The sequence below is a fragment of the Echeneis naucrates genome, chromosome 11 (genome assembly GCF_900963305.1).
Source record: "Echeneis naucrates chromosome 11, fEcheNa1.1, whole genome shotgun sequence".
NCBI classification, from domain to species: Eukaryota; Metazoa; Chordata; class Actinopteri; order Carangiformes; family Echeneidae; genus Echeneis; species Echeneis naucrates.
This window is the reverse complement of record NC_042521.1, coordinates 1,409,292-1,430,922: the sequence shown is the minus strand read 5'-3', so window position 1 is coordinate 1,430,922 and position 21,631 is coordinate 1,409,292. Positions and strand designations below refer to the sequence as shown.

At 42.4% G+C, this 21,631-nt stretch overlaps 4 gene segments (V, D, J or C); 1 reads left to right on the top strand and 3 right to left on the bottom strand.

Annotated features, from left to right (window-relative positions):
• LOC115050538 (Ig kappa chain V-III region MOPC 63-like) overlaps positions 1-20,198 on the top strand; it is a 38,615-nt gene extending 18,417 nt beyond the window's left edge. Inside the window, 1 exon segment of the V gene segment in view lies at positions 19,981-20,198. Within this exon segment, the coding sequence occupies positions 19,981-20,031 (51 nt within the window).
• Positions 313-1,031, bottom strand: LOC115050540 (Ig kappa chain V-III region MOPC 63-like). The segment is given in 2 exon segments: positions 313-620; positions 824-1,031. Coding segments are annotated over 2 exon segments (360 nt in total).
• Positions 12,608-13,325, bottom strand: LOC115050539 (immunoglobulin kappa variable 6D-21-like). The segment is given in 2 exon segments: positions 12,608-12,935; positions 13,139-13,325. Coding segments are annotated over 2 exon segments (363 nt in total).
• Positions 19,279-19,745, bottom strand: LOC115050541 (Ig kappa chain V region K16-167-like). The segment is given in 2 exon segments: positions 19,279-19,604; positions 19,694-19,745. Coding segments are annotated over 2 exon segments (378 nt in total).
• Positions 20,199-21,631: the final 1,433 nt, after the last annotated feature.

The window sequence follows — 21,631 nt, the reverse complement described above, 5'->3', positions numbered from 1 at the left end:
AATCTAAGGTTGTATTGATGTATAGCAAATTAAAATACTCCAACAAATGGCTCCCCAGCATGTAAAACTGTAAAAGGTATTCTCTGGTGGACTTCTTCTACGGTAGGTCAGATAGGTTAAAGATGTTTTTCCAGTTTCTTTTTTTAAACTTCTTTTCTGGTGAACTTGTGTGTTTTATTCACAAATGGTAACTTGAAAACTTTTCAACATGAGAATATGTCACAGTCAGACCTCTAGTGTTTGTGTTTCAGAGCAGCTGTTGGTTCAGATCAGTTCCTCTTTAGCTGACAGAGGTTTTTGTACGACGTTGTATCACTGTGTGAACGGGCGGCTGTAACCCTGCTGACAGTAATAAACTCCTGCATCTTCAGTCTGAACTCCACTGATGGTCAGAGTGAAGTCTGTGTTTGAATAACTGCCACTAAAACGCTCTGGAACTCCAGACTGACGGTTTGTAGCCAAATAAATCAGGAGTTTGGGGGTTTCTCCAGGTTTCTGAAGGTACCAGTGAAGGTTGTTACTGATACTTGTACTGGCTTTACAGCTGATAGAGACGGTCTGACCTGGACTAACAGACTTAGCTGCAGGAGACTGAGTCAGGGTGATTTCTCCTGATGAACCTGGAAAACATGAAAAAGAGGAGAAGGTCATTGAGACAAATCCAGCTTGGACAAAGATGATGGACATCCAAACAGAAGAGGATGATTTCTTTAACACGGAGAACAGATGGAAGAAGGTCAACGCTGCTCGTTTCAGTCAGCAGAACATCACTGAGGTGAACCCGGTTGCATCCTGAAGCCCAGTTTTCAGAAGAGAGTCTCACCCTGAACAAGGAGCCCCAGGGTGGCCAGCAGTAGAGTCAGTGACATCATCATGGTGCTGCCGGCGTGTGGGTGTCTCTGAAAGGCCTGGACAGACACTGATCAACACTGGTCTCTTAACGGCTGCAGCAGAGAGGCAGGACACATATGCAAACACACAGAGTCAGTGAAGTGTAGCTGTCCTCAACACATCATGATGTTTCCATCAGGACTCCTGATGTCCAATCACAGTGGACCTCTTCATCAAAATGTGGATTTTAATAAACAGGACAGGAGGAAGAAAGCAGAAATCCAGCTTTAACCTCTGATCTGATGAATATATTGATGAAGAGGAGACGAGGATTCTGTGATATATAACAGGGAGTCATCAGCAAACAGGCTGATTTTATGATGAGTTGGATTAATGAGGCCTGATGGAGATGAATTTCCAAAGAGATGGAAGGAGGGAAATAATATGAACAGTGTGTGTGTGTGTGTGTGTGTGTGTGTGTGTGTGTGTGTGTGTGTGTGTGTGTGTGTCCTCAGTGAACTGTATCAGTCTCTGCAGTATCTTCCAGCTGCAGCAGTCAGTTCAGTTTCTGTTCAGTCTGACTGAGGGAGGTTTTTGTACGACGCTTTTTCACTGTGTGAACACATGCTGACTGTTGGGGAAGTGAAAACTCTGACAGTAATAAACTGCTGCATCTTTAGTCTGGACTCCACTGATGATCAGAGTGAAGTCAGAGTTTGATCCACTTCCTGTAAAACGTTCTGGAATCCCTGATACTCGAGTGGAAGCTCTGTAAATAAGGAGTTTAGGTTTTTCTCCATCTCTTTGTTGGTACCAGGCTAAAAGGTGGTAGTTGTTCCAAACATAAACATCCTGACTGGTCCTACAGGTGATCCTGGCGGAGCCTCCCACAGCAGAGCTCAGTGCTCCAGGCTGAGTCACTGTGACCTGTCCTCTGGACTCTGAGGACACAGAGACAGAAACCTGGTTTTGTGGGCTTCATTTCAGAGGGACGGATGTTCATAGAGGAGTTTGATTCTCTGGACTTTACCTGTGAAGCAGCAGCAGAGGAGAGTCCAGATGAGGACGGAGATCAGAGTCATGTTTTTCATGTGTGTTGTGTTGTGATGAAGGAAAAGCTGTCAGTCCTCCAGTCTTCAACTGTCAGGACTATAAAGTCTCCCAGAGCACTGGAGCATGGTGCTGCTGATGCAAAGTGTCTCTATGGAAATGAGCTGAGGTTGAACCGTTTTCTCTCAGATTCTTTTTGTAGATTCACTTGCACACATGATCATTTCTGACGTCACTGTTGGCCTTATTATCAGCTCTGACTTCATCTCCTTTGGTCTCCACCTTGATGTGAATGTGAAGTTATCATCTACACAGATTTACATGATCAGAAAAAGAAAAGTCACCAAAATATTTATCTTTTTGATTTTTCAAGGTGAATTTTTTGCAGTTAAATAATTTGGATGGTTCAAAGTTTTGCTAAATTTGGTTTTATTTAAATTTTCCTTCACAGCTACCATCTAAATGTATTTACTGTTGTTTTTTTGTTTTTTTTGTATCATTTATTATTTATCACTTTGATGTAAAGTCTTTGGTGAGAAACATTTCGAAAATTTCTAAAGATTGAAGAATTCCCATTCGATATTTAAATCTAAAAATCTGCTTCCTTAATGGGATTTGGTTCAGTGACTTCTGTGCTTGTGAATGTGAAGTGACATTGTTAATGAGCCATGGAATAAATAAGATAAGATAAACTTTATTGTCCTGCGAGGGAAATTTGTTTTGGGCTGTACAGTGCATCTTGCTGCCAGCAATCATACAGATACATACATGCATACAGTAGTCCCACCATTTGACATAGACATCATTCCATAAGGTGCCACAAGTGCAAATTAAAATACAGTGCGCCCAAAAATATTGCACATACCCTTAATAAAGAAACCGTTAAATACATGGATCAAAACACAGGACTTTAAAACCTGGATAAAATACGTAGATCAAAGTTTATTTAGGAGTACAATGGAGGTGGGAATGAAGGACATTTTAAAGCGGTTGCTCCTACACCTGCTGGCTCTGTAGCGCCTTTCTGAAGGCAACAACTCATATCCCTGAAGAAGAGCATGAGAGGGGTCACTCAAGGTCTTATCCGCTCCCTTAACAACAGCTCCCTCATATTTTGCCTGGAGGGGCCGGGCGTTATCCTGTTTGCTTATTATTTTCATTGCTATGGACGCCGTTCTCTGAAGGGAGCCGAACCATACTGCCATGCCATATCTTATAATACCGGCTAACACAGCGTTGGAGAATGTTAACATAACCTCAGTTCTGGCACCGAACAGCCGCATCCTTCTGAGGAAGTGTAGCCTCTGAGCAAGTCTGGTACAGAGGAAGTCCACATGATTACTCCACGATAGAATATTGCACACCATAAGGAAATAAATTTATAGGAAGACACTTGTTCAATGACGCAGTCGTTAATGATTACCGGGTCATGAGCTGTGATTTCCCTGAGGTCAAAAGTCATTTCCTTTGTCTTTTTAGTGTTTAACACCAAGAAGTTGTTATCACACCAGGTTTTGAAGGAGGCTCTCTCACTGCGGTACACAGAGGGGCAGGAATTTACATCTAGCTGACTTTGGATGATGGTATCTGAAAATTTGATGACATGGTTGTTAGGATGTGAACTCCTGCATACATCAGTGTACAGTGTAAAAAGAACAGGGGAGCTGACGCAGCCCTGGGGCACGCCCGTGCTACACCGCCTCGTGGCTGACAGCGAGCTGTTTACCCTGACTTGTTGTGATCTGTTAGTAAAGAAAGAATAAAACCATTGGATGATTAAACTGTCAACCTTCATTTTAATCAGTTTCTGTATGATCAAGATGTTTGTTGATCAAGTGGGTGACAGTGATAACTGCATCCTCTGTACCACGACCTCGTCTGTAAGCGAACTGTAAGGGGCCGACACAACTGGCAATGTCAGATTGGACGTATCAACAATAATTCAAAACATTTCATTACAACTGAAGTCAATGAGATTGGCCTGTAGTCGTTATCAACCGCAGGGCTGAGATCTGTGGAACTGGTACAAGAACTGATTTTTTCCACAGGTCAGGCACTGTGTGGCTGTAAAAGGACCTCTGAAAAAAGGGGCACCAGGAAGCAGCTGACTCGGCTGCGCAACTTTTAATCAAGTAGGCAGCAGGCCATCAGGACCTGGTGATTTCCTTTTGCCAACTTTACTGAAAACAGCTCGCCCCTGCTGCGGTGTAATGTGGCGTTAACATTCTCCAGAGGGACCAGAGAATCTGGGATCTCTCTCCCTATAGAATAAAAATCCTGTTCCTCAAATCTTAGAAAGAAGTCGTTCAGTTCATTTGCTCTTGTTGAGTCATCCAGTGTTATCATCCGCTTTGTGCAGGGGGACATGTTAGCGATGCTTCTCATACAGTCCCATAATCTTCTGTTGTCCATTTCCTTAAAGCTGTGTTCCATGTCCGTGTGGTGTTGGTCCTTTGATTTCCTCAGCATGTGATTGAGCTCTCTCTGAGCCACCACGAGAGCTGCTCGGCCTTTGCTTTTAAAAACTAACTATTTTCATTAATACATGAGTTAGTTTCCTTGGAAATATAGGATTTCTTTTTTTTCCACGACATTATCCACACCAAAGTTGATATAATCAGTGATGGTTTTTGTGGCTTCTTCTAGATCTAAGCTGTGGAAGATGCTCCAATCGCTGCTGAGGAAGAATCCACACAGAGTCTCTGTACTATCCTCAGTCCATCTCAGAACAGTTTTGAGTTGGGGCTCACTGGACTTTAAAACTGATTTATAAGTAGGCATAAGGTACACAGTTGAGTGATCTGAGTTGGCGATTGGAGGGAGAACTTTAGACCTGTAGTAGTTGTAGCTGTCCTCAACACATCATGATGTTTCCATCAGGACTCCTGATGTCCAATCACAGTGGACCTCTTCATCAAAATGTGGATTTTAACAAACAGGACAGGAGGAAGAAAGCAGAAATCCAGCTTTAACCTCTGATCTGATGAATCTATTGATGAAGAGGAGACGAGGATTCTGTGATATATAACAGGGAGTCATCAGCAAACAGGCTGATTTTATGATGAGTTGGATTAATGAGGCCTGATGGAGATGAATTTCCAAAGAGATGGAAGGAGGGAAATAATATGAAGAGTGTGTGTGTGTGTGTGTGTGTGTGTGTGTGTGTGTGTGTGTCCTCAGTGAACTGTATCAGTCTCTGCAGTATCTTCCAGCTGCAGCAGTCAGTTCAGTTTCTGTTCAGTCTGACTGAGGGAGGTTTTTGTACGACACTTTTTCACTGTGTGAACACATGCTGACTGTTGGGGTAGTGAAAACTCTGACAGTAATAAACTGCTGCATCTTCAGTCTGGACTCCACTGATGGTCAGAGTGAAGTCAGAGTTTGATCCACTTCCTGTAAAACGTTCTGGAATTCCTGATACTCGAGTGGAAGCAGAGTGAATAAGGAGTTTAGGTTTTTCTCCATCTCTCTGTTGGTACCAGGCTAAACGGTGGTAGTTGTTGTAAACATAAACATTCTGACTGGTCCTACAGGTGATCCTGGCGGAGCCTCCCACAGCAGAGCTCAGTGCTCCAGGCGACTGAGTCACTGTGACCTGTCCTCTGGACTCTGAGGACACAGAGACAGAAACCTGGTTTTGTGGGCTTCATTTCAGAGGGACGGATGTTCATAGAGGAGTTTGATTCTCTGGACTTTACCTGTGAAGCAGCAGCAGAGGAGAGTCCAGATGAGGACGGAGATCAGAGTCATGTTTTTCATGTGTGTTGTGTTGTGATGAAGGAAAAGCTGTCAGTCCTCCAGTCTTCAACTGTCAGGACTATAAAGTCTCCCAGAGCACTGGAGCATGGTGCTGCTGATGCAAAGTGTCTCTATGGAAATGAGCTGAGGTTGAACCGTTTTCTCTCAGATTCTTTTTGTAGATTCACTTGCACACATGATCATTTCTGACGTCACTGTTGGCCTTATTATCAGCTCTGACTTCATCTCCTTTGGTCTCCACCATGATGTGAATGTTGTAATAGTCACCACAGCTAAGGAGCACAGATAACACGACCAAGAAAGCAGACTCTGTGCATTATAATAAATCATGGAGTGATAATCCTCCCTGGAACTGTCTGTCTGTCGGTGCAAAGCCACAAAGTAAATCATGTCTCCTGGAAGTGGGAGGACGTATCACAGGCAGGGCACGGCGAGCTGAAGTCTATGAAACTGGAAAAGTCTCTGTAAAGTGGGTTTTCCACAGCTTAATTACATTTTAACACAAAATAACTGCTATGATGCCTTCCAGTCAGGTTTCAGACAGCACCACAGCACTGGACTAAACTGGTTAAAACAAACTCAGAGAACAGGAAGCACTTTGTGTCAATAGGTAACTTTACATCTGAACAGACAAGAATCCCATGTGGAGTTCCCCAAGGTTCCATCCTGGGACCTCTTCTGTTCAACATTTACAAGCTCCCACTGGCACAGATTATAAAGAACAGTAAAATAAACTACCATAGCTATGCAGATGACATGCAGATATATATTACAATGTCTCCAGGAGACCGAGGCCCTTTACAGGTTCTTAGTAAATTCATTGAGGCGATGAATGACTGGATGTGCCACAACTTTCTCCAGCTAAACAAAAACAAAACTGAGGTAATTGTCTTTGGAGCCAGAGAGAATGTCACACCGTGGTGAGGTTGTCTCGTCTGGGCTTTATTGTGTCTCGTCATTTCCTGTTTTATTTTGAAATGCCTAACTCTCATCTCGTTTCAGAACACTTGCCCTTCGTCCTGTATCCTGTGTGCCCTCATGATTACTGATTGTCTCCAGCTGTTCCCCATTTCCCCCACAGCTCAAATAGTCTGTCTCCCCTTTGTCTTGTGCCAGTGTGTCGTTGTTTCTCGTCCCACACCAGCGTTACGTCCTTGCCTTCGCCCTCGATCCTTTTGTGTAAGTCTTTGGTCCTCGAAAGAGTGAATTTAAGTTGTAATTTTCATATCCTAGTTTAGTCCTTTTATAGCTTTAGCTTTTCCTCTGAATGAGTGATTTTTTTTTTTTTTTTTGTAGATAACTTTCGATAGTTTAATGTTTATAGACTTTGTGTTCTCCTCCTTGCGAGTGATTTAGAGTTCCTGTAACTTTACATCAATTTACCATTTATCCTCCGCTTAGAAGCGTGAGTGTTTTTTGTTTTGTTTCGCCGGGGTTTTTTCTCCTTACGGAGTATTTTCTGTTTTCCCCGTTAGGCCCCTTTTAGCGTAGCATCATTTTCCTCCTTCGGGAGCGATTTTGTTTTTGAACTTAGAATCTAGTGACTTCACTATAAATGTTAATGTTTGATAGCATTGTTTGGTTCTTCACTCGTTCATTCAGAACTCTGCTGCTGGAGTCCTCACTAAGACCAAAAAAGTGGACTTCATCAGCCCAGCTCTGAGGTCTTTACACTGTCTGCCTGTCCATCAGAGGACAGACTTTAAAGTTCTGATGCTGGTCTGTAAAAGTCTGAATGTTCTAGGACCAGAATACATCAGTGACCTTCTGACCCAGGATGAACCTTCCAGACCCCTCAGGTCATCTGGATCCGGTTTCTTTATCAGTCCCCAGAGTCAGAACCAGACATGGAGAAGCTGCTTTCAGCTTCTACGCTCCACATGTCTGGAACAAACTCCCAGAAAGCCTCAGATCAGCTGAAACACTCGGTGTATTTAAATCCAGGTTGAAGACAACGATTTTCAGCTGAGTTTGAATAAAGCTCAGAATCTACTGCTACTTAGCTGAGTTTTAAAATCTGATCATATTTTAATTACTGATTTTATCTGATTTTATCTTTTGTTCTTATCTCTTTTTCTCTTTTCTTTCTTCTCTGTTCAAACTTTAATCATGCATGTTTTAATGTCTCTGTAAATAACCTTGTTGTCGAATTGTGCCACACAAATAAACTTGCCTTGCCTCCACTCTTTGGATTGTTGTGAGCAGCCGCTGTAAATAAATGGGTTGTAGGTCTGCTTTGTGTTCTGTGCTATTTAATTTTCCAACAATATTTACATCTGACAAACATATTCATCTATATTTTAGGATTTAATAGTTCAACTCGTGTGTGTGTGTGTGTGTGTGTGTGTGTCCTCAGTGAACTGTATCAGTCTCTGCAGTATCTTCCAGCTGCAGCAGTCAGTTCAGTTTCTGTTCAGTCTGACTGAGGGAGGTTTTTGTACGACGCTTTTTCACTGTGTGAACACATCCTGACTGTTGATGTAGTGATAACTCTGACAGTAATAAACTGCTGCATCTTCAGTCTGGACTCCACTGATGGTCAGAGTGAAGTCAGAGTTTGATCCACTTCCTGTAAAACGAGTTGGAATCCCTGATGCTCGAGTGGAAGCTAAGTAAATAAGGAGTTTAGGTTTTTCTCCATCTCTCTGTTGGTACCAGGCTAAACGGTGGTTGTTGCTGCTGTCAACATAAACATTCTGACTGGTCCTACAGGTGATCCTGGCGGAGCCTCCCACAGCAGAGCTCAGTGCTCCAGGCTGAGTCACTGTGACCTGTCCTCTGGACTCTGAGGACACAGAGACAGAAACCTGGTTTTGTGGGCTTCATTTCAGAGGGACGGATGTTCATAGAGGAGTTTGATTCTCTGGACTTTACCTGTGAAGCAGCAGCAGAGGAGAGTCCAGATGAGGACGGAGATCAGAGTCATGTTTTTCATGTGTGTTGTGTTGTGATGAAGGAAAAGCTGTCAGTCCTCCAGTCTTCAACTGTCAGGACTATAAAGTCTCCCAGAGCACTGGAGCATGGTGCTGCTGATGCAAAGTGTCTCTATGGAAATGAGCTGACTGACTCCAACAGGGACTCCTGTGTTACTGACAGTGTTACTGACTGACACACTGTTATGACGGCTTCAATCAAGAGTGTTGAATTTGTGGAATCTGATGGTAAAGTGAAGCTCCAACAAGATGGACTCAACTCTGATTTTTTTCTGAGTTATTTCTATTGTTTCTGTCTTTCTTTGTCTCAGTCAGATCATGTGGTCTCAGCGGTTTCAGGTCAGAACTTACAGACCAACAAAGTTAATATTTTTGTGACAAAATGCTGTGTTGTGTTGAGCTAATTAAAGTTGAGACCAGTCAATATTTCCCAGTAAATGGAACCACAGAGATTGTGTTCATGTGTTCATAGAGTCTGTGGTTCAGTACTGTTCCTTCCTTGGACCAGTTTTGGTCGGTCCTGACCCCTGCAGACCAGGAACAATGCCATATCTAAATTTAAATGAGGATTTCTCCCATACGCAGGTTGATGACCTTGTGATTAGCACTATGGCCACACTGCGTTCGAATCTTGATAATGCCGCCCCTCTCAAAAAGAAAGTATTCAATCTGAGGAGGATGGCTCCCTGGTATAGTTACCAAATCTGTGCCTTAAAGCAGACATCAAGGAAATTAGAAAGAAACTGGCGTTCCAGTAAGTCAGAAGAGTCTCACAGAGCCTAAAAACGTATAAAAAAGCTCTCCGCAGTGCTAGAAGTTCATATTACTCAGCACTCATAGAAGAAAACAAGAACAACCCCAGGTTTCTCTTCAGCACTGTAGCCAGGCTGACAGAGAGCCATAGCTCAGTTGAACCAGTGATCCCCTTAGCTCTAAGCAGTAATGATTTTATTAGTTTTTTTTTTCAGACAAAATTCTCACGATCAGAGAAAGAATTTATCAGCTCTTGCCTACGTTAGATAAAAATCTCCTACTGAATACAGCAATTGCTGAATCAGCTGCGACGCCTCTTTTACATCTGGAATCATTCTCACCTCTAAATCTCTCAGAGCTAGCTTCTATAGTTTCATCATCCAGACCGTCAACCTGTCTATTAGACCCAGTACCAACTGGCCTCTTTAAAGAGATCTTTTATTTAATTGAGCCGTTCATTCTAGATTTGATTAATCTGACTTTATTTCTGGGTTATGTACCTCAGGCACTTAAGACTGCGGTCATCAAACCCCAGCTTAAAAAGCCTAATCTTGATCCAGATGTTTTGGCAAACTATAGACCCATATCGAACCTTCCATTTATTTCTAAAATCATTGAGAAAGCTGTAGCAAAACAGCTACACTAGCATCTGGATGGGAACAGTTTGTTTGAAGAGTTTCAGTCAGGATTTAGAGCCCATCATAGCACAGAAACAGCTGGTTAAAGTCTCCAATGACATTCTAATGGCCTCAGACAATGGATCAGCCTCCATACTTCTCCTTCTAGATCTTAGTGCTGCATTCGACACCATAGATCATAATATTTTACTACAGAGACTGGAACATGAAATTGGAATTAAAGGAACTGCACTAAAGTGGTTCAAATCCTACTTATCAGATAGACATCAGTTTGTTCATGTAAACAACAGCTCCTCCTCATGTACTGTAGTCAGTCATGGAGTCCCGCAGGGTTCGGTACTTGGACCAATCCTCTTTACGCTTTATCTGCTTCCTCTAGGCAACATTATCAGGAAACACAGCATCAACTTCCACTGCTACGCAGACGATACTCAGCTGTACCTATCAATGAAGCCATGAAGTCACTCAGATAGTCAGACTGCAGGCATGTCTTGAAGACATAAAAGTCTGGATGACTGAAAATGTTTTACTTCTCAACTCTGACAAAACAGAACAGGTCCTAAGCACCTCAGAAAAATACTATCTAATCATCTCATCAGTTTGGACGGCATCACTTTGGCTTCCAGCTCCACTGTAAGAAACCTTGGAGTAATTTTTGACCAGGACATGTCCTTTGTCCCTCACATAAAACAAGTTAGTCGGGCAGCTTTCTTCCACCTGAGAAACATGAGGAAAATCAGAAACATCCTTTCTCAGGATGATGCAGAAAAACTAGTCCATGCATTTGTAACTTCTAGGCTGGACTACTGTAACTCATTACTATCTGGATGTCCAAACAAATCTCTGAAACGCCTTCAGTTAATTCAGAACGCGGCTGCACGAATATTAACAGGAACTAGGAAAAGAGATCACATCTCTCCTGTTAGCTGCTCTTCATTGGCTGCCAGTAAAATATAGAGTAGAATTCAAAATCCTTCTTTTAACATATAAAGCTCTTAATGGCCAAACTTCATCATATCTCAGAGAGCTCATAGTTCCTTACTGTCCTAGCAGGCCACTCCGCTCTCTAGATGGAGGTTTACTTGTGGTTCCTAGAGTCTGAAAGAGTAAATCTGGAGGCAGATGGTTCAGTTATCAGGCTCCTCTTCTATGGAACCAACTCCCAGCATCGGTCCGGGGGGCGGACGCTTTAACTTTTTAACTATCAGCTCTGTCATACAGGAAAGTTTTAAGCCTGGTGTTGAAAATTACTAAAGTCCTCTACTCTTTAGGTATGCTGCTGTAGGCCGAGGCTGCTGGGGGAAAGACTGAGCTTCTCTCTCTCTCTCTCTCTCTCTCTCTCTCTCCCCCTCTCCCTCTTTCTCTCTCCCTTCCTCCTTGCATGCGCTGATAAGAACCATCCTTCTTAAAAAAAACAGTTTCACCCAGTTCTAAGCATTTATACTGCATTTACTAACCATGTTCTGCCAAAGTCTCTGTCTCTCCCAGTTCCTCTCCTCTCTCTCCCTGTCCTCATCCTGCAGGTGGTGACTCATCTCCATCCCATGTTCCTGCAACACCTGCTGGTCCCATATAGCATGAATTCTGTATTACAGCTCAACTCCATGAACTTCATGCAGCTACATGTTCCTGCCTACACCCCCCCCCCCTCCAATGCCTGTCTCTCTCTCTCTCTCTCTCTCTCTCTCTCCCACTCTCAACCCAACCAGTCGAGGCAGATGGCTGAACCCCCCCCAGCCTGGTTCTGCTTGAGGTTTCTGCCTCTTAAAGGAAGTTTTTCCTGCTCATCGGGGATCTGTTGGGTCTCTTTAAATAAATTTATAAAGAGTTTGGTCTAGACGTGCTCTATATGTAAAGTGCCTTGATGTAACTTTGTTATGATTTGACATTATACAAATAAATCTGATTTGATTTGATTTGATGTGGAATGTATTGAAAAATAATATACTACTAATATACAACAGAAAGAATTTCATGGAAAATATGAAGAATTCATATATTACTGTCATGCTGAAAACTTCTAACACAATGTGTGCAGTGTTGATGATGTTGAACTCAATAAAACGATTTTCATTTATTTTTATTAATTGTACTTTTCATGGATGAAAATTGTCTTATTTGAAGACATTTATGCTCAGAAGTACCAACCACACATCAACACTGGATTGCATTCTTATGAACAGTTTATTTTAATGAACATGTCATCTTCTTGTATATTGTTCAGAATGTTCATTTTATTTTTGTGTTTTGTACAGTTTATAAAATTAGTGTACCTCACAAATTAAGCAATGAACACACAAAATTAATTTGCTGTGGTTTGAAAGGATTTTGTGCAACTTTTGTACTTTTACAATTTTTAGGAATACAGATGTCATTTTTATATTTGTAATAATATGTGTTTAAAAAAAAGATTTTTTTTGTGGTTTATTGCATTTTGTAACAACTTATTTAGTTAATATGGACAAAGGTCAATAAACTTTATTAAAAATTGGAATCTAAGGATTGTATTGATGTATAGCAAATTAAATTAATCCAAAAAAAGGCACCACAGAATATAAAATTGTAAAAGGTATTCTCTGGCGGACTGTTTGTGTTTCAGAGCAGCTGTTGGTTCAGATCAGTTCCTCTTTAGCTGACGGAGGTTTTTGTACGACGTTGTATCACTGTGTGAACGGGAAGCTGTGGCCACTTTGTCCACAGTAATAAACTCCTGCATCTTCAGTCTGAACTCCACTGATGGTCAGAGTGAAGTCTGTGTTTGAATAACTGCCACTAAAACGCTCTGGAACTCCAGACTGACGGGTTGTAGCCCAATAAATCAGGAGTTTTGGGGTTTCTCCAGGTTTCTGAAGGTACCAGTGAAGGTAGCTACCGATACTTGAACTGGCTTTACAGCTGATAGAGACGGTCTGACCTGGACTAACAGACTTAGCTCCAGGAGACTGAGTCAGGGTGATTTCTCCTGATGAACCTGGAAAACATGAAAAAGAGGAGAAGGTCATTGAGACAAATCCAGCTTGGACAAAGATGATGGACATCCAAACAGAAGAGGATGATTTCTTTAACACGGAGAACAGATGGAAGAAGGTCAACGCTGCTCGTTTCAGTCAGCAGGACATCACTGAGGTGAACCCGGTTGCATCCTGAAGCCCAGTTTTCAGAAGAGAGTCTCACCCTGAACAAGGAGCCCCAGGGTGGCCAGCAGTAGAGTCAGTGACATCATCATGGTGCTGCCGGCGTGTGGGTGTCTCTGAAAGGCCTGGACAGACACTGATCAACACTGGTCTCTTAACGGCTGCAGCAGAGAGGCAGGACACATATGCAAACACACAGAGTCAGTGAAGTGTAGCTGTCCTCAACACATCATGATGTTTCCATCAGGACTCCTGATGTCCAATCACAGTGGACCTCTTCATCAAAATGTGGATTTTAACAAACAGGACAGGAGGAAGAAAGCAGAAATCCAGCTTTAACCTCTGATCTGATGAATCTCTTGATGAAGAGGAGACGAGGATTCTGTGATATATAACAGGGAGTCATCAGCAAACAGGCTGATTTTATGATGAGTTGGATTAATGAGGCCTGATGGAGATGAATTTCCAAAGAGATGGAAGGAGGGAAATAATATGAAGAGTGTGTGTGTGTGTGTGTGTGTGTGTGTCCTCAGTGAACTGTATCAGTCTCTGCAGTATCTTCCAGCTGCAGCAGTCAGTTCAGTTTCTGTTCAGTCTGACTGAGGGAGGTTTTTGTACGACGCTTTTTCACTGTGTGAACACATGCTGACTGTTGGGGTAGTGAAAACTCTGACAGTAATAAACTGCTGCATCTTCAGTCTGGACTCCACTGATGGTCAGAGTGAAGTCAGAGTTTGATCCACTTCCTGTAAAACGTTCTGGAATCCCTGATACTCGAGTGGAAGCATCATAAATAAGGAGTTTAGGTTTTTCTCCATCTCTCTGTTGGTACCAGGCTAAACGGTGGTACTTGTTGTTGTAAACAAAAACATCCTGACTGGTCCTACAGGTGATCCTGGCGGAGCCTCCCACAGCAGAGCTCAGTGCTCCTGGCTGAGTCACTGTGACCTGTCCTCTGGACTCTGAGGACACAGAGACAGAAACCTGGTTTTGTGGGCTTCATTTCAGAGGGACGGATGTTCATAGAGGAGTTTGATTCTCTGGACTTTACCTGTGAAGCAGCAGCAGAGGAGAGTCCAGATGAGGACGGAGATCAGAGTCATGTTTTTCATGTGTGTTGTGTTGTGATGAAGGAAAAGCTGTCAGTCCTCAAGTCTTCAACTGTCAGGACTATAAAGTCTCCCAGAGCACTGGAGCATGGTGCTGCTGATGCAAAGTGTCTCTATGGAAATGAGCTGACTGACTCCAACAGGGACTTGGATCAATCTGATCATCACAATTTGTTGGTTCTTATTTTTAAGAAGTTTTGTCAAAAAAAATATGGTTTGTTTATTTAATTATTTTTATTTAATTATAATTATTATTTATTATTCATTTTTATTGATTTATTTATTTTTCTTTCAGTAACTCGAGAGACTTTGATGAGAACCAAACTGCAGCTCTGTGGGAGGTTCCTCTCTGCAGCAGCCAGGACCTACCAAGGTGTTCCAGGAAAGGAAAACCACTGAACCACATGGTCCTGGATCAGGACCCATTGATGGACCGTGTGGTCTGATCCAACAGAAGACCTGTTGAAGAAGTTCATGCTGGTTCTGACAGAAAGCTGTGGGAACACACAGACCATCACAGTTTGTGGTGGAGCTGCAGACCGGTCAGGGTGTCCATGCTGACCCCAGTCCACCACCAGAACCTCCTACAATGGACGTATGAGCATCAGAACCGGACCACGGGGCCATGGAACAAGGTGGTCCGGTCTGATGGATCAGGTTTTCTTTGACATTGTGTGTGTGTGTGTGTGTGTGTGTGTGTGTGTGTGTGTGTGTGCAGCACTACCTGAGGAAGACATCACACCAAGATGCATTGTGGGAAGAAGACCAGCTGGTGCAGACAGTGTGATGCTTTGGACAATGTCCTGCTGGGAAACTTTAGGTCCTCCATCCATGTGGGGTCAGGAGGTCATGATGTCATGGCTGATTGTTGTGGAGGACACAGAAGGTTTGAAATGTTTCAGCCTGTTTTATGATGACATCAACATGATTCCCCTCAATATAATCTAGTTTGATCAGAGTGTTTGTGTTTGTTTATGCTGACATTAAAGATTTGAAAGCTTTCATTTAATGCACACTTCAACATATTCTGTCGTCCTTTTTAGACAGATTTACTGTTTGTTTTAGGATCTTTACGTTCTGGTGACATTCAGTCATTCACATCAGAAAAATGTTCTATTCTTTACAGCAAAAGTCTTTTCTATCATTTATGAGCATTTCTTTGTTCAGGATACTGGATGTGTCTACTGTGGTGATATCCAACTTTTGGTCTGTTACTGTTTCCAATTCTATCACATATAAATTCTACAAAAGTCTTTCCGATGTAAAGAAACAGAAATGTGTTATATTGAATTTCAGTCTCTCTCAGGCAGGCAGCCAAAATATTGGAGGTGAATTTAGTTGAGTTTGTTTGTTTCAGACTCAGAGAGCCGTGTCTCTGTACAGTCAGAGGTTTTTGTACGACGGCTCAATGAGTTTGTATCACTGTGGTGGACTTTTGGTGGAGGAACCAGACTGGATGTTGGAAGTAAGTTTCTGCTTCAATATTAATAATGTTTTGTGTGTTCAGGTCTCCTTTTCTGTGTCTGAACATTTGTAGAGGATGTAAATTTCCCTTTGTCTGATCTATAACTCTTTCAAATCTCTATTTTCTTCTTGGTTTCTCCTCTTTGACCCTGAAGCTGAACTTGAAGCAGATTCTCTGAACTTTTCTTTTCTTGTTGCGGTTAATTAGTGAAATGTGAACAATCTGAGCAGCAGCAAAGATTAAACAGCAACAATCAGCAACATCTTTCCCTCTGAAACTTTTGTGCCGTTCAGTTAAAGTTATTCTGAACAGTGTGACTGAACTTTTCTGAAGTCGCTGGCTTCTCTTTGTTTATGTCTGACTTTTAAATTCAGCCGTCTGTTTTTATGTGATATTGGAGCTTTTCACAGTAGATCTGATTAACTGTTGTGCTTTAATAGTTTTATCCCTAAATGTGTTTCATCATAAACCAACCAGGACTTTGAAGAGATTCCTAAAAAAACAGTTTTTGTCTTTTAGAAAAGTCTCCATGAAATAGTGCGATATAGACGAGGGTAAAATGCAGCTGTTGAAATGTAAAGTCATCTTTTGTGTTTCCAGTGTACTTTGATATATTTCAGCTCAAACTGTCTGATGATTGTCTCTGTGCTGATGTGCATGAGAGGCTTCTTAAAGGGAAGTGAAACAATGTGTGAGTCAGTGACCGGTGGAGCAGAAAAACCATCTGACAGAAACTCCTTCAGGGACTAAATCAGCTCTCACACAGTCAAGGTGTCCAAGTGTCTGCTGTTTGATTGACAGCTGTCCGCTCCCCGTCCTCTAATCTGATTGGTGTCTTCTAGGTGACACCCGTCCCACCCTGAGGGTGCTGCCCCCCTCCAGGAAGGAGCTGGACAAAGACAACGGGAAGGCCACGCTCATGTGCCTGGCCGACAAGGGCTTCCCCTCAGGCTGGACCCTGTCCTGGAAGGTGGGGCGGGGCGGCAGCATCAGCAGCAGCAGCGGGGACCAGAGCCGGGGGGTGGTGGGGAAGGACGGCCTCTACAGCTGGACCAGCACCCTGAGTCTCACTAAAGACCAGTGGACCAGCCTGGACTCTGTGACCTGCGAGGCCACCCAGGGCTCCCAGGCTGCGGTCTCAGAGACTCTGAGTAAAGGCCAGTGTTCCTAGTCTGGATCCAACCGAGCTGGTCTCTGCTGCTGGTTTCATTCTGCTCCATGTAACGCCATCTTCGTCTCTTTCTCATTTTCTGTCTTTCTCTCAGATATGTTTTCTAGTTTTCTGTAACATTTGTAATGTCACTATTTCAGAAAATAAAGATCTGTTCATCAAATAAATTCTGTGTCCATCTGGAGTTTTTCGAACATCAACAGATGGTCAAACTTTCTGAGTGACCTGAAATAAAACCTGATTCATCTCTTCTCCTAAATGAACCCTGTAGATGAAATGATTGAGTCAGATTTGATTGTTTCATGTTGAAGGATTGAAATCTGCCTCATCTCTGGATCAGATATATAAAGTGTGGTATCATCAGCATACAGAGACATCCAGTAACTCTGCTCTCACTTTGGAACTCTCTGTCTCTGTTTCTCTTTAACTTTGCTTTTATATCTTTTCATTGAGCTTTTTGCTTCTCGTAACGCTGACGTGTTCCATATTTCATGACAATAAAGACGCTCTGATCAGCAGTTTGTCTTCAGTGTGTTTTCTTGTGAAAGCGTTAAATGTCTGCTGTCCGACTGCTGACGTCTGAATAGAAACAGCCGGTCCATGAAACTCACAGTGACTCGTGTCAGTTCTGGATTAGCTCTCAGGGATGTTGACTGTGTTTGATGGTGATTTTGTAACATCAATATGAGTGCAGAAGTTGTGTTCATCATTTGTGCGGCTTTCTTTGTGTTCATTAAATGTTTTTATTATATATAAAGATTAAAACTATGAGAAGTATAATAACTTTTGATGTCAAGTCAAAGTTTTTAAATAATTTGTAAATAATTAATAATAAATAATTAAATAAATAATTTGTCTAACACAGCAGACTTATCAAATGAGAATATGTCACAGTCAGACCTCTAGTGTTTGTGTTTCAGAGCAGCTGTTGGTTCAGATCAGTTCCTCTTCAGCTGACTGAGGTTTTTGTACGACACTTTTTCACTGTGTGAACACCCACTGACTGTTGATGTAGTGAAAACTCTGACAGTAATAAACTGCTGCATCATATAGACATCAGTTTGTTCATGTTAACAGCTCCTCCTCATGTACTGTAGTCAGTCATGGAGTACCGCAGGGTTCAGTACTTGGATCAATCCTCTTTATGCTTTATCTGTTTCCTCCTCCTTCCTCCTTCATCTCCTTTGGTCTCCACCTTGATCCACATTAGGGCAGGGAAGGCAATCAACATGGGAAACAAATAGGAAGTAAAGTAAGAGGGAACAGGACAGGACCAGAACTTCAAAATAAAACAGGAAGTTACAAAGACAGAACACTAAACACCAGAATGAACTCAAAACCTGACAAAATCTGGGTGTAGTGATGGACTCAGACCTAAATTTGGAAAAACACCTGAAGGCAATCACAAAGTCAGCCTACTTTCACCTTCAGAATATATCAATGTCAAAAGATCCGATGTCCCAGCAGGACCTGGAAAAACTAGTCCATACATTCATCTTTAGCAGGCTAGATTATTGTAACAGCATCTTTACAGGTTTACCTAAAAAGTCAGTTAGACAACTGCAGCTCATTCAGAACTCTGCTGCTGGAGTCCTCACTAAGACCAAAAAAGTGGACTTCATCAGCCCAGCTCTGAGGTCTTTACACTGTCTGCCTGTCCATCAGAGGACAGACTTTAAAGTTCTGATGCTGGTCTGTAAAAGTCTGAATGTTCTAGGACCAGAATACATCAGTGACCTTCTGACCCAGGATGAACCTTCCAGACCCCTCAGGTCATCTGGATCCGGTTTCTTTATCAGTCCCCAGAGTCAGAACCAGACATGGAGAAGCTGCTTTCAGCTTCTATGCTCAACATGTCTGGAACAAACTCCCAGAAAGCCTCAGATCAGCTGAAACACTCAGTGTATTTAAATCCAGGTTGAAGACAACGATTTTCAGCTGAGTTTGAATAAAGCTCAGAATCTACTGCTACTTAGCTGAGTTTTAAAATCTGATCATATTTTAATTACTGATTTTATCTTTTGTTCTTATCTCTTTTTTTCTTTTCTTTCTTCTCTGTTCAAACTTTAATCATGCATGTTTTAATGTCTCTGTAAATAACCTTGTTGTCGAATTGTGCCACACAAATAAACTTGCCTTGCCTCCACTCTTTGGATTGTTGTGAGCAGCCGCTGTAAATAAATGGGTTGTAGGTCTGCTTTGTGTTCTGTGTTATTTAATTTTCCAACAATATTTACATCTGACAAACATATTCATCTATATTTTAGGATTTAATAGTTCAACTCTGATCAGTCTGTGTGTGTGTGTGTGTGTGTGTGTGTGTGTGTGTGTGTGTCCTCAGTGAACTGTATCAGTCTCTGCAGTATCTTCCAGCTGCAGCAGTCAGTTCAGTTTCTGTTCAGTCTGACTGAGGGAGGTTTTTGTACGACGCTTTTTCACTGTGTGAACACATACTGACTGTTGATGATGTGAAAACTCTGACAGTAATAAACTGCTGCATCTTCAGTCTGGACTCCACTGATGGTCAGAGTGAAGTCAGAGTTTGATCCACTTCCTGTAAAACGTTCTGGAATCCCTGATACTCGAGTGGAAGCTCTGTAAATAAGGAGTTTAGGTTTTTCTCCATCTCTCTGTTGGTACCAGGCTAAGAAGTTTGAGCTATAAACATTCTGACTGGTCCTACAGGTGATCCTGGCGGAGCCTCCCACAGCAGAGCTCAGTGCTCCAGGCGACTGAGTCACTGTGACCTGTCCTCTGGACTCTGAGGACACAGAGACAGAAACCTGGTTTTGTGGGCTTCATTTCAGAGGGACGGATGTTCATAGAGGAGTTTGATTCTCTGGACTTTACCTGTGAAGCAGCAGCAGAGGAGAGTCCAGATGAGGACGGAGATCAGAGTCATGTTTTTCATGTGTGTTGTGTTGTGATGAAGGAAAAGCTGTCAGTCCTCCAGTCTTCAACTGTCAGGACTATAAAGTCTCCCAGAGCACTGGAGCATGGTGCTGCTGATGCAAAGTGTCTCTATGGAAATGAGCTGACTGAGTTTTTTTCTGAGTTGTGTTTCTTGTTTCTTTTCTCTGAGTCTCACTAAAGACCAGTGGACCAGCCTGGACTCTGTGACCTGCGAGGCCACCCAGGGCTCCCAGGCTGCGGTCTCAGAGACTCTGAGTAAAGGCCAGTGTTCCTAGTCTGGATCCAACCGAGCTGGTCTCTGCTGCTGGTTTCATTCTGCTCCATGTAACGCCATCTTCGTCTCTTTCTCATTTTCTGTCTTTCTCTCAGATATGTTTTCTAGTTTTCTGTAACATTTGTAATGTCACTATTTCAGAAAATAAAGATCTGTTCATCAAATAAATTCTGTGTCCATCTGGAGTTTTTCGAACATCAACAGATGGTCAAACTTTCTGAGTGACCTGAAATAAAACCTGATTCATCTCTTCTCCTAAATGAACCCTGTAGATGAAACGATTGAGTCAGATTTGATTGTTTCATGTTGAAGGATTGAAATCTGCCTCATCTCTGGATCAGATATATAAAGTGTGGTATCATCAGCATACAGAGACATCCAGTAACTCTGCTCTCACTTTGGAACTCTCTGTCTCTGTTTCTCTTTAACTTTGCTTTTATATCTTTTCATTGAGCTTTTTGCTTCTCGTAACGCTGACGTGTTCCATATTTCATGACAATAAAGACGCTCTGATCAGCAGTTTGTCTTCAGTGTGTTTTCTTGTGAAAGCGTTAAATGTCTGCTGTCCGACTGCTGACGTCTGAATAGAAACAGCCGGTCCATGAAACTCACAGTGACTCGTGTCAGTTCTGGATTAGCTCTCAGGGATGTTGACTGTGTTTGATGGTGATTTTGTAACATCAATATGAGTGCAGCAGTTGTGTTCATCATTTGTGTGGTTTTCTTTGTGTTCATTAAATGTTTTTATTATATATAAAGATTCAAACTACGATAGGTTTAGCCAATAAACTTTGATGTCAAGTTAGAGTTTTTTATTTCGTTGCTCTGTGAATTTTGAAATGAGAAAATCTTTTCATGCTCATGAATAAATAAATAAAAAGTTTCTCGAACACAGCAGACTTTTCAACATGAGGATATGTCACAGTCAGACCTCTAGTGTTTGTGTTTCAGAGCAGCTGTTGGTTCAGATCAGTTCCTCTTCAGTCTGACTGAGGGAGGTTTTTGTACGACGCTTTTTCACTGTGTGAACACATCCTGACTGTTGATGTAGTGCAAACTCTGACAGTAATAAACTGCTGCATCTTCAGTCTGGACTCCACTGATGGTCAGAGTGAAGTCAGAGTTTGATCCACTTCCTGTAAAACGTTCTGGAATCCCTGATGCTCGAGTGGAAGCAAAGTAAATAAGGAGTTTATGTTTCTCTCCATCTCTCTGTTGGTACCAGGATAAGAAATGTTTGCTGTTGGAAACATAAACATCCTGACTGGTCCTACAGGTGATCCTGGCGGAGCCTCCCACAGCAGAGCTCAGTGCTCCAGGCGACTGAGTCACTGTGACCTGTCCTCTGGACTCTGAGGACACAGAGACAGAAACCTGGTTTTGTGGGCTTCATTTCAGAGGGACGGATGTTCATAGAGGAGTTTGATTCTCTGGACTTTACCTGTGAAGCAGCAGCAGAGGAGAGTCCAGATGAGGACGGAGATCAGAGTCATGTTTTTCATGTGTGTTGTGTTGTGATGAAGGAAAAGCTGTCAGTCCTCCAGTCTTCAACTGTCAGGACTATAAAGTCTCCCAGAGCACTGGAGCATGGTGCTGCTGAT